A 16306-nucleotide genomic window follows, 5' to 3' on the forward strand; every position below is an offset into this window, starting at 1 on the left:
TATGGGCAATGCTCTCATTTAAATGGAATCTCAGAGTAACAAACACAAACCTCTAACTGCTGGCTGAAAGCATCCACCTCATCAGTGGCACATGGCATTAATGTGTGCCTTGAGAGAGCCGATGTTATACTGCCTAAGTCTTCCTATGCATCTCCAGTGAGCACTTGAAACAAGAAGCAGCTTCCCTGCTCTGTATGAAAGGACGAAGCCTCCAGAACACACATGCATACAGCTGGGGGCAACAAACAGCATCAGCTGTAGGTTTCTGAAAAAGCTGCATGAACTGAACAATGTTGCTGAAGATTCAGACATCAAACTGTCTCAGATCTGCTTCAGACATTTCAACGGGTTGAGTTAAAGAAGAGATGGAATATTAAAATTAAGATCCGATTTATTGGTCATGCATACATGCATACACACGAAATTTGTCCTCCGCTTTTAACCCATCCAGGTTGGCACCTGTTGACACACACATGCACATGGTCAGACAGTCAGAGACAGATGCCAACCTGGAGCAGTGGGCAGCCAGTCACAGCACCCGGGGAGCATGATGTACCGGTGCCTTGCTCAAGGGCACCTCGGCCGTGACAAGGAAGTGGACTGACACCCCTCCAGCTGTCAGTTCCACCAATCTTTTTCGAGTGGCGAGAGTGGGAATCAAACCTGCCAGCCTTCCGGTTATGGGACAACCGACTCTAACCACTGAGCCATATGAAGATAGAAACAAGGAAAGATATATGACATGGTTGACATGATGCTCGAGAGCTCCGTGTAAGCGGACCTCTGCCGTCAGGAAGCAGAAGCTGAGGCTTTTACACTCTGTGGTTTTTAAGTACCCCTGCCAAGGAGGTTGTGGGACTGGTACGGTTAAGTGAGCAGGATCACTCAAAAACTCATGCATAGAGTTGCACGAAATGTCTAAGTGGAGCATGACCAATCTTAGAAGCGATAAACTTTTGATTTCAGTCTGGGTAAGTTTTTTTTTTTTTTTCTTAATTCAGCCTTGGCAAGCGCTCACAGTTTTGTTCGAAAAATCTCTGCAAAAATATGAAGAAAATCTTGAAACAATGGAAAGAAGTCGTTCCAATGAATAACTTGCCGGCCCGTAATAAACCCCCGCCCACCTCCCCCCATCGGGGGGCTGTGTGCGTCTTTGTGCAACGACACGTTTCCTTTCCCACCTTCTAGATGCATTTCATTACTTTTCTCCTATTATACTGCTGAGAAATATTTGTAGAAAGAACATGAAAGAACCCAGTTTATTTGACAAGACTTGCATGATTTTCATAATTGTATACATTTTAAATTCTCTAATAACACGCCATTCATTGCCATTATATTGCAAATGCAGCCCACAGAGGGATGTTTCAGGGGTCATCTGGCTCCATCTACTGACGGAGCACAGAAAGGCCGAACAAAATCAAAGGTAATTGCAGAGATTAAAAAAAACACCCAGACTCATTTCTTGCAAAGCTTCTTTGAAGAAGCTTCTAATGATCTTAAATCTAAGCCCAATTTTGCACTTTCTTGGAGCACACATCATACAAAATGGGGCAGACTGCTCCAGTTTGGCTAACGGAGACTGGAATCTGGCACAACTACATTATCAATTAGTTCCAGAAAAAGTAAAACAAAAAACTAAAAGAACACTGAGGACACAAGAAATATAGGCCATGCTTTCTTAAGGGTGATTTGGTTGAGCAGATAACCCTTCGGTGCTTTACTGAGTTGAACAATGGCTACAAAAAAGGCCTTTATTTCTCATCTCAGATGCATTGAATACAGGTTGGCACCATCTAGTGGCCAGCTGTCCAACTCTGTGATCCAACTGTCTGCTAATGCGGCATGAAATAAGATCACTGGCCAATATTGAAAATAACACACGGTTTGCATCACAAAAATGGACTTAATAGTTAGACTGGGACAAACTGTCCATGCGTAACTTTAAAGTTTATGATCTCTGTCACAGCACGCATGGACGAAGATTTGAAAAAGTGATTCAGAGAGACATGCAACCACACGAGGCAGCACGGGAGAGATTTGATGTATGCTCAGAGATTACACCCACTGACACGACAACACACTACACTCCAAATTATTCCACTTAATTGAAGAAGAGGAGCAGAGCCAGCTTAATTGATCACGACATAAGGGTCACATTCTTTGCCAAACGTGCACGAGCATGACTTCTCTCAAAGCAGTTCAGACTGTCAAGGCTCTCCAGGGAACAGGTAAAGTAAGATTAGAGAAAAAACAAAACAAGTGCATTTCGTCTGAACAGGGGTCACCTAATCAATGGTTAAAGTGCATGAGTTAGAATGACTCATCCAAACATTTGTTCACTGTGGCCCACAAGTCTAGACTTCTCAGTTGGCTCCTCTCTCGTGGCAATACATGTACAAGAGGTTCAGCCAACAAAACTGACATGCTCATGTTAAAGGGATAGTTCGCCTCTTTTGACATGAAGCTGTATGACATCCCATATTAGCAATATGATTTAACACTGACTTACCCCCTCCTGCGTCCTGTGAGCCGAGTTCCAGCCGAGTTTTGGCGTCCACGAAGGTAGTCCGGCTAGTTGGCTGGGGCTAGAAAAATAAAGTGTCTTGCTTCTCAAAACAATATATGTTCAAAAGAGTAATACATTTGCATCACAAAATCGTTCTCGATGAAAAAGTCAGACCTCACATCGCTTGGCGCTATTTTTGCCTCCATTGATATCAATGCGTCCAATATAAACTGTGCAGACCAAAGTGCAGACCGAGCACTCCCCTGCTTCCGAGCAGCAAACACGTAACAGGTGCGGCTATGGTGGCTTGATGCATTGATATCAAGGGAGGCAAAAATAGCGCCGCCAAGGTCTGACTTTTTCATCAAGAACGATTTTGTGATGCAAATGTACGTATTACTCTTTTGAACGCATATTGTTTTGAGAAGCAAGACGCTTTATTTTTCTAGCCCCAGCCAACTAGCCGGACTACCTTCGTGGACGCCAAAACTCAGCTGGAACTCGGCTCACAGGACACAGTGGGGGTAAGTCAATGTTCATAAATTATATTGCTAATATGGGATGTCATATAGCTTCATGTCAAAAGAGGCAAACTATCCCTTTAATAAACCATCAAACTATCTGGTGACAGAAAAACATCCACATCAGTGCATGAAAGTTACATATTGCACTAGCGGGGTCAATTCAGCCAAAGCTAAGGTATAGCAAGGTCACAATAGTCACATGACTACAGTATCAATCAATAACTATGCATGCCCAGCAAAAATCACCACAAAAGTCTGCTATGTAGCTTATCTGTGTGCAAATGCAGTCTCACTCACATAGCCGCTAACATAACAATGGACTCGTCTCCGTCTCCCTGTTAGCATTAGCATTAGCGGCGGAGGTGCTGAAGTGGACAGCCTCGTTAACAGTCTGAATCCCGCCTTCAATACCTGGTCCTCCTTCCTCCGCCGCTGGGGAAACATTGGACCCATCATCACCTGCCCTTCTTTTGGTGGTAAATAAATCTAAAGTTTTCCGTTTCCTTTTCATATTTTACATGAATTAGCAAACAACAAATCCGCTAATAACTAGTGATGTGGCGTTTGAAGCGAGGCCTCGGAGCATGTGTCGAGCAAAAAGGGGCGAGCCAGATGAAGCGTTGGTTCGAGGCTTGTATCGTTTCCATAAAAATCACGTGACTGATGACAAACGAGGCCTCGGATTCAGTGTACACGTCACTGATTCATTTTGAGCGTCACTATCGCATAAAAAGGGTTTGAACCTTGCGGCACTTCGAGGGTTTTGAGTTGGCGTTTGGTATTGGTGAGAGGTAGAGTGTGCGTTGGTTGTATCAGAGTTAGTGGTTAAGTTCAGTTATTATATCAGTCATATCGTCTATTATTATTATTGTACTGCATTAGAATATATTGTAATTAGGTTAGAATAGTTATATAGGATATGAACCCGTGATAGGCGAAATCCGTGAAGTAGTAACCTTTATTTTTTTTTACAAATAACTACTGTACTGTAAAATAATAATTTTAATCAATACGAACTGAAGGCTTCAAATTGCGGAGATCAGCACCGCGACCCGAGTCATTGGATTAGAACGGGAGAAAATGAAAAATGATTATGAAAAAAAAATACAAAATAGGCTACAGTAGGACAAATAGTGACTCGCGTGTATTTCACTGCTCTTCTGACTGAGCCGCTGCATCCTGACTCAGCGTTTTTTTTCTTCTAAAGCCCGCGGTGCAGTGTGTGTGTTTTTTCGAGAGAAGAACATAGTTATCGGTAGTTGTTGTCGCTCTTTTTTCTTCTGGGCATATTAAACCGCAACGTTATTGACACACATTTTTTAAAATAAAAACCAATAACTTATATTTGTCTTGTTGCCCATACTGCTCTGTTACAGTTTATTCCTGACTCCCGGTCCCATAAGCACTTTCATACTCCCAGTTCCATAAGCACTGTAGTCAGTGTACATCATTGATATATTTCAATTGAGTGATCAACACCATAGCACTCAATAATACTTCCATATATGCAGTTTTCACACATTTATTTTCATTGAGACACAGTGACAACAATTGTTTATTTTATATTGCAGGATGCTCTAACTCAGGGTTAATTTAGTCTGTCATATATTCCTTTTGCACAGCAGGTGTCACTAGAGAGACCGTTTCAATGAGGCTTCGGGTAATGAACCTTTTGGCGAACCTTTGGGCTGGAAAGCCTCATTGGTTCACAAAGCCTCATTTTGCCATCACTACTAATAACATCAGCTTTGACCTCCAGGCTCCGTCATCTCGTGGGAGGGAGGGGCGGTTGGGAGATACCACATTTCAAAAGGGGGATACAGGTGTTGGGGAAGATGATACTTAGATAAATTGATTGTGTTGTTCAGAATTTCATTTGTAGTTCATTTATATGTATTAAATAATAGAATAATCAATACAGATTGACACAGAGTAATTCCATAAATTCATTAAAAAAAAAAAGAAAAGAAAAACGAACATTTACATTTTCCCCTGGAGGCTGGAGCCAAGGTGTGGCAGCTGCCAGACCTTGCCATACCCAATTGACGCCCATGTATTGAACAGGGACAAACACATGCGCTGAAGTCTGTATTATCATTCAAAAACTACTATGTTGGCCAGAACTTGAACTTTGTCAAACGTGAAACGGTGGCTTCTCCATCAGCCAAATGTCAATACAGGGAGCGTTGAACCAGTGTGAGCGATATGTGACCTTTTAAGTACACTCAAACATGTTAAATCAGGCTTGAACTGCCCAGATTCCACTCCACCTATGGTAGGAAGCTTTTATCTGCTGTTATGTTGAACTCAAGTCAGACCACTCCAGAGTTCAGCTTCAGTGAGCAAAAACATGCAAGGGAGGGGATGTCATTGCAAACCACATAAATAAAGCCCATTTTTCAAAATGTGAATGTAAAGCTACCAGTCGCAATGAATTAACAATAACAAGTAACATTTGTTTTCCCCGTGTAATTTCTATACACTGGTATCTTCACGGTCTAACAGACTCAGTCTCACCTCCACAGTTACAAAAGTTATTACAGAAAGTAGGGGTCCACAGGCTAACAAGACGGACAAAAACCGGATGAGCTGTCTTACAGTAGCTCAAAAAACAACATATGATCACAGTGGTTGAAGCCAACAGCAGCAGCTGTGCTGTTGAAGTTCGCAGTCAACTTGGATCGCCCTTCACTTCTGAAACAGCCGAAGAAACGCTCGTTTTTGCCTTTCAACAAAACGACTCCATCAAACCCATCCCCCACAACTCATAAACCTCGTAAAAGTGTCGGTTGAAGCAACACCTGAAACGCTTGAAGCTTGACCAGCCAAATGCGCTGAATCTTGACTTCATGGCAGAATCGTTCTTCGAGGGTGTTACGTTGTGTCTTTTTTTTGTGATTTTGGTCATTAATGCCTGTCCATCAGAGGATAGACTTTAAAGTTCTGATGCTGGTCTATAAAGCTCTGAATGGTCTAGGACCAAAATGCATCAGTGACCTCCTGACCCAGTATGAACCTTCCAGACCCCGCAGGTCATCTGGATCCGGTCTTCTATCAGTTCCCAGAGTCAGAACCAGACATGGAGAAGCTGCATTCAGCTTCTATGCTCCACATGTCTGGAACAAACTCCCAGAAAGCCTCAGATCAGCTGAAACACTCAGTGTATTTAAGTCCAGGTTGAAGACACACCTATTTTCAGCTGCATTTGAATAAAGCTCCAAATCTGAAGCTTGAGTTTCAAAACTTAATCACATCTTAACTACTGATTTTATCTGATTCTATCTATTGTTCTTATTTCTTTCTTTTTTGTTTAAAACTTAAATCATGCTTTTTATTTCTACTGTTTTAATGTATCTGTGAAGCACTTTGAATCACCTTGTAGTTGAATTGTGCTATACAACTTGCCTTGCCTTGCCTTATAATGGAGTGATTTTACGATGCACCCCTGTAAATAGATACCAAAAATGTTTTTGGTGGAAAAACGTGTACCAAAATAAGCAGGTGGTCACGACGACAAACAGTTTTATCTGATGAAAATCAGTCAAAAAATAACAAAAGCATCACCAGTTTCATTTATTCAAGGGTTACCTGTTCGGAATAACATCTGTGAACTGAGGTGGCCCTTTTATCAGAGAAATGTCAACCCATTACACTCCACCGAGCTACATGAACACTTGATGCACTTGAAGGCTGTGACCTTTCTCAGAGTTGATGGAGGCATGCAATACAGCTCCAGAACACCTCTGAAAGTTTTGCCTGCAAAGTTATTTCCATGATGACTGAGAATAGGTCTCAAAGCGTGAAAAAGGGTTATGGAAATATTAAGATCAAAATGTTGAATCAGCTGTGACAGAGATGCGGCAGAGTACTGTCTTTATTTTAGGAGAGTAGTGAGACTTTCTTCTGATCTAATAAAGTGGTCTTGAGCAATGGTTGCCCGGGCTTTCAGAAGGTCTTTCAGTGCTTCCCTCGGTCAGTTCATTTTTAATGCCACTTAAAACTGACCTATGGATCATTTATGCATTAAGAAGGGAGGAACCATTTTGTTTCTTCACATAACCGAGAACTTGGCGAAGGTCTTGTCTACTGTGTTCTTAACTAAATTGCAAAGACCCGACACACTACCAGCGAGATGCATCTGAGCCTTTAGTTCATCCATCTACTGTTTACAGAAGCTTAATCTATAATGGTCTCTACTGTCAAAAGAAATAAATCAGCGGCAACAGGTCTTATGGAGCTGAATCCTCCCCAAAGCCCAGACCAAAATGTTATTGAAACAGTGTGGGATCATCTTGGCAGAACAGAACATGTGACAGTCGACAGCCAAAGAAGACCTTTGGACTGTACTTCAAGAAACCTGGAGAATTATTCCCAAAGATGACTTGAAGAAATTACAAGAAAGCTTATTTTAAGAGGGTTCAGGCTGTGAATAAAGATGGTCATACCGAATATGAACTCGTTAGCATCGTACAAACTTTGTACAAACTCTATTCAAATGTAAAAACAATAATATTAAATCGCATGCTTCAACTTACCTTATAAACCACCAGGTGGCACACTAGAGCAGCAAAAAGTAAATCCAAAACTTTGAGCCCCTAAAGCAGCTTGCAGATCTCATCTCTAGAAAACCAGTGATATATGAACACTAATATTATCCTTTTTTTTTTTTTTTTTAATATAGGTGAAGAAAGTGCTTTTATTTTGGAAAGGAAAAACTGTATGCAAATAATTTTTCCATAACTGATTATTTTCTTCTTTTTTTCCCCAATTTCTTTTCACTTGGTCTGTTCTTTCCTTTGGCATCACAGTTGCATGGCTAAATCTCTGAATCTCCAAAGTTTCCATCTCCACAAATATAGGACAGCGCAGGCTTATCTGCTGGGTGTGCTTAAATGTGGTCGGCGGTGGGGAGTGCTCTGTGCTGGATAACGGAAAGATGCAGCAGGAAGAGGATTTGTAAGCTGTGTATTCAAACAGGCCATCCAAGTCTAAGATTGTATGGTAGACGAAATGAGAAATTCTCAGTTTTGTTGGCAATTTAATTCCACGAACTGATCGGTCAGCACACTCCTGGTGTTTCCTCAAGTCACTCAAGACAATAACCATTCCATTTACATGTTATGACACCTGTACTATATTTTGAACCTAAACCTGTTTTTTTCTCACTTGCTCTACACGAGACTTGTGAATCTTGTGACCGCTTCACTGCCAGAGCAGAACCCACTCTATAAATACACAATACAGGGGAGTTAAACATGATGCATTCATTTCTAATCTAAAGGTTTGTAACATCCGCTGCACATGAAAACCATACGTTTCACCTTTATCATAAGCTTGCTGCTTGTGCGGCAGAAAGTCACACCAGCCCTCACAGGTGTGGCAGCAAAATGTAATGCTGGATTCCAGATGAGAAGGAGTTCAGCCGTTGCTCCGAACGGAGGAAGAGTTTAGGTGTCTAAACTGGTCTGCCCGATATGACTCGGCTCGTCAGACCAGTTCACGGACAGTTGACTTTAAAGACAGTGAAAGAAAGCACACTTTTTTTTTTTTTTTTTTACAAAAGCAATTAGCCTTTTTTAATTTTACATTGCATTGAAAATTTACATAATAGATTCGTACATTTTACAAATAATTTCATCATAAAAATATATTTCTGTACAAAACACTTTTTTATTCTATATTTCGTCAACTTTTTTGTTTTTGTTGGTTTTTCTTTTTTTCAAATGGTGAATATTTCCAATGTCCCCAGGCAGGAACGGCTATAAGTCTTTCAAATCACATGGGTCTTATTGCAGTCAGTCGGTAGGAAAAGCTTGTGGCAAAACAGACTGAAGCTGAGAGGGGGAAGAAAATAAAAATAAATTACCTTTTTTGACGAATGGGGTGGGGGTAGAGCAAGTGTGTCTATGTGGGTGTAACCTGTGTGAGTGTGACATATTTTTGTGGATGGCAGGGAGGGTCCCATGTTTTTTTTCTGTTTTTTTTTTGGTAGGCACTGTGTCAGATTCTTACCAAAAACAACAACAATAAGAGCAGCGACAATCAATCCAAACTGTAATAATAAGAAATAATGTCACCATATCAATGCAGCACAGGACGGTCACAGCATGGGTGAACACGGAGTCCCAGCTACTGCTGCTTTTAAATCAGTAATGACTTTAAAAGGGAGTTTTGTGTCAGCTGGTGGCAGTTTGGTGCCCACGGTCACAGCAGTGGGGGTGTTATAAGCACAGTGGATGTTTTCATGAACCCTGACACCCGGACTCATTAAAAAGCACAGTTTTTCATCATGTGAGGGAACCGAGCTCACAAACCACCCCTCATTCTTCAAACAAGACTCTTCACAACAAAGCGAGTACTTTAGAAACGGGCACCAAAAGCTGCAGAACTGTGACTAATGCTGACTATTGGCACAAGTTTTCCTGGCATGCAGGGACCAGTTAATATGGTTACAGTTTATGCTACATTTTCACAACCTATCAACAAAATAACTCACCATTATTTAAGAGTAATGCATGGTGTCACACAAAAATCAAACATCTTGTAATGTCACAGCAGCGGTTTTTAGTTGATGGCATGTTGAACCATCAAAAATACTGATATCACATGCAGCAGCTTCCACTAGCTGACAGGGGGAAACATATAGTGAAGGTTGCCAGGTGTATGAAACGTTTTTATCAGGTGACAGATTAGATGTGAAATACAGGTGGCAGCCATGGAACATTGAGCTGAGATTATATGGCTATATTTGTCACGGGATAAAAATGAGTAAAAGTTCAGCGTTTATTCAATCAACTTTAAGGTTTTTTTTGTTTTGTTTTTTTTGCAGTATCTAGAAATGGGTCAGTTCAAGTTAACACTTAACGAAATCGATGGTATTTAAACCCATTTTTAGCTTTTAATGTGCAAAGTTCACACACAAAGCGACTTTTTGAGACAATAAAATGTGTTCTTGCACCAAATACCGCCGTGTTTAGTGAAGCTTCAGAAGTACCAAAAGTAGCATAAACTCTTTAAAACCACAAATTTAAAGCTTTGAATGGCGTGTTCCAGTGTATACTTCATGTTAATTGGAATTGAGTATTTGGGCCATTGCGGGTAGTATTTATTTCAAATGAAACATCATTAGAATTGGGAATGTGGGAGGAACAAAAACTTGGATATTCACTGTGATTAAAGCAGTACATTTCTAAGAAAAAGGACAAATCTACAAGAAAGAATGACTTAATGTGTTCTTTTTTTTCTTCTCTGTGGATGATATAATTAAACTTTATTTTGCATTCAAATAGTAGCAGTAAGGATAAGATCACGATTAAAGCTGAGATCACTATCAAAATACATTTTGAGACACATCGCTGAGAATTAGGCCTGTTCAGAAGAGAAAATACAGATATGGATGAGGTGGCGATGGAGCAATGTTTCATACTGGTGCGCCTCTTCATTAATGTGTGCGGACTTCTCTGTTAACTAGTGCAGTCTGTACTGTTTTCTCTTTTTGAAAAATTTATTTTGCATAACTCCTGACTCGTCATCCCAAAGAATGTTTAAGTACTTCTTTTTTTCCTATTCCTTTGTTCTTGTAAATTTGCCACTTAAATCTCAGAGATGGTCCAAGTTTTTCCTTCAAAGAAGGAAAGTTGTTCCTTCATTCAAGAAACTGGAAACGATTTTCTCAATCTACTACCTCCCATTAACCCCTCACATAATGGCCTTAATTTGCTGTTAGATTTCGAAAGAAGGGCCAATTCGATCTTACAAAAAGGGGGGAAATCATTAAAACAAAATGATTTGGAAAGGTTCTTTGTGAGTATGCGAAACCAAAAGAATCATTAACAAGGGGGAGAAGAATAAAAAACAGGACTTAACCAGGACTTGAGATTTAGAACCTGGAGTTGATGCCTAAAACCTTGTCTTTGCGACTCTCTGTATCTGATTTATCTCTTATCTAATCAATAAGTCATAGATTAGATAAAAGTCCCATTTGTTATCTGCTGAAAACAGGCGTTGCCTCCCAAATCCATCAACTGCTCCGTTGTACGTGACTCCTCAGTGTACGACAGAAATGCAAACACGTGCAACACAAATTCTCTTAAGCCATCATATACAAACTGCAAGTTGCTCACCAGCAATGATCCCCATTTCTATAATTAAGGTTACCTCTTCTCCAATTGTAAATGATGGAAATATGGACTCTTGACTGCAATAGGTTTTGTTGACGTCTCTGAAGTGTCAGTAAAACAAAACATAAGCACAGAGTTTTGATAGGCAAATGTCTTATTATAGTACCAGTTAGATTAGAAAACAGCACTGTTACTCGAGCTGATCATTAAAAAGATCCGTGTGTCACAATGGTGACGATAATGGACGACACCACGATGCATCCATCTTCCAGTGAAGGAGCTGAGAGCAGCAGCCAAAGTACTCCACGAAATTAGGGTTTAGGAAATCTGCCATGTGGGATAAATATGTTGAGACAGTTGCTGGCAAACCTTGCATTTCAAACAATTATGACAACAATACCACTGACACTCATGACTGCCTCAGTGGGTTAGACGGTGATGGTGAGAGAAACTCCACGCTACACAAGAAATTGAAATCAAGCAATTTCATGTTACAATGGAACCAAAATACTGTTTGTGACTTCTGTGAGCATCACACAGTTGTAATGATATTTACTCTGATATTTCTCTTCTCTTTTTACTAAAAACTCTGCTATAATCTGTCTTTCCCCTTCAGCCCCTCCCTTGTGGTAAATATATAGCACAAAAATATAGGTGGTGAATGCTCCCGAATATATATGCAATAGATTTACAGATCAGAAGATTCTGCAGCAGTAACAAAGAAAGAAGATAAGCACTCTCAGAGTGCAGAATCACAGTGGAACCTTGTCCACAGTCATAGGGCAGCAGCCCTGTTTGTCTGTTTTCTCACCTGTCTATCAGTTTATATCCATCTGAATGTCTCTCTTTGTCTGTCTCTAAGCCTGCTAGTCTGTATGTATACCTGCTTGTCTTGGAATGGAGACACCGGACTGTCTTTTTTTTGACCCGTCTGTCTCAGTGTGAGTGTTTGTCTTAATCCTAGCTGTAGTCTGTTCACTCTCTCGGCTCCGTCTTTAACCTTTCTTTCCCTGCATTAGTCCACCTCTCGGTGCGTGCACAGGTAGTGTCCCTGTAAAATGTGCTTTAGTGCCAGAGCTTTCTCTGTTTCTCAAAGTCTTTTTCTTTGTTAGTCCATCAGAGTCCTCTGTTTCATTAAGTCTCTTTCTGGTCAAATTCCTTTCAATTTCACACGATCGGGAACATGTTTCCAAGAGGCCATATTCTGTCTGATCTGACTCATTAAATAGAGGGAGGGCTGACCTCTCTCAGCAGATGATTTCAGGTTAGACAGGCTGTGATTGGCTGTGTAAGGACTGTAGGATCTCTTCTTTTCTCTTAATGACTCCCTTACTCTGCTTCCAGTTCAGTTAGGGGCTGTCTCCATCTCGTTATCCTCCTCTTTTTTCCATTGGATGGGAAGGGGCAGTTTATCCATTAGATGAGTCAGTCTCTCATCTCTTCTCTTAGTGCTAGCTCCCCTTTAGACTTCTAGTAGTTTTTCTTTGCTCTAATCCCAGCTCAGTTAGGATTACAGCCTCATCTCCAGGGATGGCCTTGTCCTTCGCTTAGGAGTTAGTCTCTTTTCAAAGAAACTTTTGCTACTGTCTACCAGCATTAGCCTTCTTAGAGTCCCCTAAAGTAGAAAAAGACAAGAGACTAGTTATTCCCGTCCCTGGTTGTCACAATCTCTTGGAGACAGGAGATTTTCCTGTTTTGTTGTTAGGGTGTTGTATTCCGTGGTCATTTTAGAAATAGGCTTTTGTCCACAACTAGTGAGTCGGTTTACTGATGATCTGCTGGTGACAGTGTTTTTCTAACTGTCAGTGTTGCACCAAAATTGGTAACCAGTCTTTGCTTCACAGTGTCTTCAAAATCGTCCTCGTGTCACACTTGTCCATCTGCGGCTACTGTTAACTGTTGGTGCAACAACATGTTTTTTTTTTTTTTTCACAGTTTATGATGTATAATCCTGGCTGGAGCACTCGTGATTTGTGCTCTTCTTCTCCAGGCGAGAACAGCTGCAGCACTCAGTTTGTATTTTCTCTCTCCGCAGTTTCGTCCGATGGAAAACATTCTGCACTGGCTTGTGGTGATTTGATGAGATCTGACTAGCAGGTCATGGCTTACTTGTTAGTAATGGTGTAACTGACAGAAAATGGGGTTTAATAAGAGTTCAAAGCATAATGGCTGTGTCTGCTTTAAAATCAGATCATACAGTATCCATGACCTGGCTGTGTTTTGGGATCAGAGTTGGATGGATTTCTGTTGCGTCGCTTCCTTTGCTTTCTCGTGACGTCACGCCTTGTCGTGACTTCAGTCTGGTTGTTTGCATCTTTTATTGGCAGCAGACCTTCATTTTAATTTCTGGATACAAAGTGCTGTCGGTGAAGGGGAGCAACGCTGGCTTTTGGTTTCAGCTGGGGAGATTTTCCCCTGCTGGGGGAGATTGGGGTTTCTGAACGGGGAGCAAAGGACCACGTTGTTGGCGATGTTGAAGTTTGAGTCGAAGCGCACAGTTTCCCCTTCCACAGCCTCGTACCAGTTGTGGTCCCGATAGGTATGAGTCAATCAAATCAAGTAAGGATAATCAATCCTCACACCATGGTGCACACAGTATTTAGATTCGGATCAAATCTAACGGCTTTGCCCTCCACAGCCTTGGCATTGGTGTTGTACATGGGGTTCTCAAAGGCAGCTTGGCCGTTGTTGTTTTCATGGACCGAACAGCCTGTGTACTGTGTTTTCGGTGTGGTTCTGTAAAAAGAAATGGCAGCATTAGAGAAACATAAACACACTATAAAAGATCATTTTCTCTAATTGTCTATTAATATTGGAATAATTAAGTAGCCTCCGGACAATGGTGAATACAGTCTTGGGAGCAGAAGCATAGTAAACAGGCTTTAAGAGGGATTAAAGTGTGTTGTGCTTTTTAGTAAGCCTAGAGAGCTCCCAAACAGCTCATCCAAAACTAATTCCTTCAGCCTTGTTTTTCTTTCTTTTCTATCAACAACAGAACAGACGCTATCTGCATCTGTTAAGAATGCAAACCCCAGCCAGTTGTGTTGGACCTCACCTCTGAAAAATCCAATTTACCACCATCTAAACAAGGATTGTTTCCCAGCAGTTTGCAACAAACTGCTTCTTAGCGCCTCAAAACCAAACCACTCAAGCAGGTGTTGTTTTCACAAATTAGACATCTTCTTAAGATGCGAATGATGCCTTTTTAAGATTTTTTTTTTTTTCCAATGACGGCAATTGCAAAACAGAGGAGTAACGACTCACTGACAGGAACGCAGTCTTTTGTGTTTGCTGATGCACGTTAAAGTGATGTGTGCACGTACCTTTGTTTGTAGAGATAAAAGCCAAAGCCAGTAAAGATCAGAGCGAAGAAAGGCACCAGAATGGCGATAGCCACAGAACTACTATTGGTACCAAGCTGGGGGGGCGGCGAGTTTTGACTCTCTGACATATTCAGACCTGTGACAGAGAAGGAAATATACTCTCACTGCCCAGTGTGTCCGGGGTATATGATACAATGACTATGTGAAACTGCAAAATTGTTACCCTGAGTTAAAAAAAAAAGAAGCGCATTTTCTTAATTGTTAACAAGAAAGGCTGTAATGCTGCCTTTAATGCTGTTAGTAGTTTTAACTGTGATATCTGTAGTGGGGATGCTGATAAACAACAAATGATTGGCATGCCCCATCCGAGTCATTTTAAGTAAAGCCCTAAGTGCTGGAGTATAATCATTTCTCTCTGCTTAGCTTTTGTAGATGACCTTCCATTTGCAGTTGGATATGATATTCTCCACAAGATGCAAGCAAACGGGGTTCAACCATTTCAAGTCTGATAAGCAGCTTTTGTATCGAATGCAAGCCTAAATCAGTCAGAGCAACGAAGGCACTCGAAGCGCCATGTTCAGTTAATTAGGCTCATGCAAACAGTTTGTCAGACTGTTCTAACTGTCACTGCCTTTCGTGGTTGACTTATAAGAAAGACAGTTATTGTTTGGTGCTGTTAAAAAAAACCTAAAAGCTAGAATTACCCAGTCTTTGCAGTCCAAACTGTCCGTAGTCTTTTCCCTGAATGAAACCTTGGAATACATAACTAGAACCGTCAGGCTCTGCCGATACCTGGAGAGGGCAGAGAAAGGATAGAAAGAATGCTTGGGAAAAGGTTTTAGGTAGACAATGTTTTATTTCAGTAACTATTCCAGAATTATGTAGTTATGGAAAGAGGCGTTTGAGTGATTACGTCAACGAAACTACCTGAACAAATTTCATGAAACTCAGTTGAGAGGCTGAACATAGACAAAGACCCCTTGAAATTTTGTTGTGGATCTGGATTGCCTTCCTTAAAACTAAAAGATATTGCACTGGTCTTGTGGAAGAATGTGTTGTACAATCGTGCATTTTGTTACATGATGTTTCAACTCAAGGTTTAGAATTTAGTACAGTATATTTCAGCAACAACTGCAGTACTTATTTAGATTATTTAGATCAAAAGTCTCGATTGAAATGTCACATTTAGGTTTAAAATGATGGCACTTTAGTTAAAAAGTTACTTTATGAAAGGTTTTTGAATACCAGGCGTGTTTGGCTTTTATTCATCAGAGTGTGGAGTTAAACACATTTCATAGGCAACAGTTTATCCCCAAATCATGAATTTGATTAAGCCAATTGCGTTTCTCTCCACTGAGACTTACAAATCCATCCATGGTCCAGGAGTCCTCGATAATCTTGGCTGGGGAGATGGCTGAATCTTTAATCTGGCTTCCCTGGTTCACATAGTTCACCTGGTGCATCAGCAACAACAGCCTGGCCTCTGAAGCCTTATAGACTCCTAAATAGGATAGAACAGACTCACAATTTATTATACAATAGATAATATAATCAAATCATTCACATAATTGGATTCCTCAGCATGTGTTTCCTCTTCCCCTGGAGCACCAACAAGCTACATATATTATGCCCAATTAGAAATTGATAGAAGAGATGTTTCATAAGGACATAAAAGGAGAACAGCAACCTGAAAATTGATCATAAACAGATATGGATAAAACTGCGAGTCTGAATTTTGACAGCAGATTAAGACAAAAATGTGCAACTGCTGTAATTCCCTTAAATATCAGAAATCATCTCCATGCTTTGTTTTTTATTAAGACGGCTTTA

The 16306-nt window shown here is 40.7% G+C and overlaps 1 protein-coding gene across 4 annotated transcripts in view; it reads right to left on the reverse strand.

Moving 5' to 3' along the window:
- Positions 1-9880: 9880 nt before the first annotated feature.
- Positions 9881-16306, reverse strand: part of LOC142367128 (CUB and sushi domain-containing protein 3-like) — a 373180-nt gene continuing 366754 nt past the window's right edge. For all 4 annotated transcript variants that reach the window (XM_075449071.1, XM_075449070.1, XM_075449069.1 and 1 more), the window contains 4 exons: positions 15841-15977; positions 15181-15268; positions 14477-14612; positions 9881-13889 (listed from right to left, as the gene is read on the reverse strand). In XM_075449071.1, the coding sequence (XP_075305186.1) occupies positions 13730-13889; positions 14477-14612; positions 15181-15268; positions 15841-15977 (521 nt within the window). In that variant the 3' untranslated portion in view covers positions 9881-13729. The remainder of the gene's footprint in view (positions 13890-14476; positions 14613-15180; positions 15269-15840; positions 15978-16306) is intronic.

The sequence above is a fragment of the Odontesthes bonariensis genome, chromosome 18 (genome assembly GCF_027942865.1).
Source record: "Odontesthes bonariensis isolate fOdoBon6 chromosome 18, fOdoBon6.hap1, whole genome shotgun sequence".
Lineage (NCBI taxonomy): Eukaryota > Metazoa > Chordata > Actinopteri > Atheriniformes > Atherinopsidae > Odontesthes > Odontesthes bonariensis.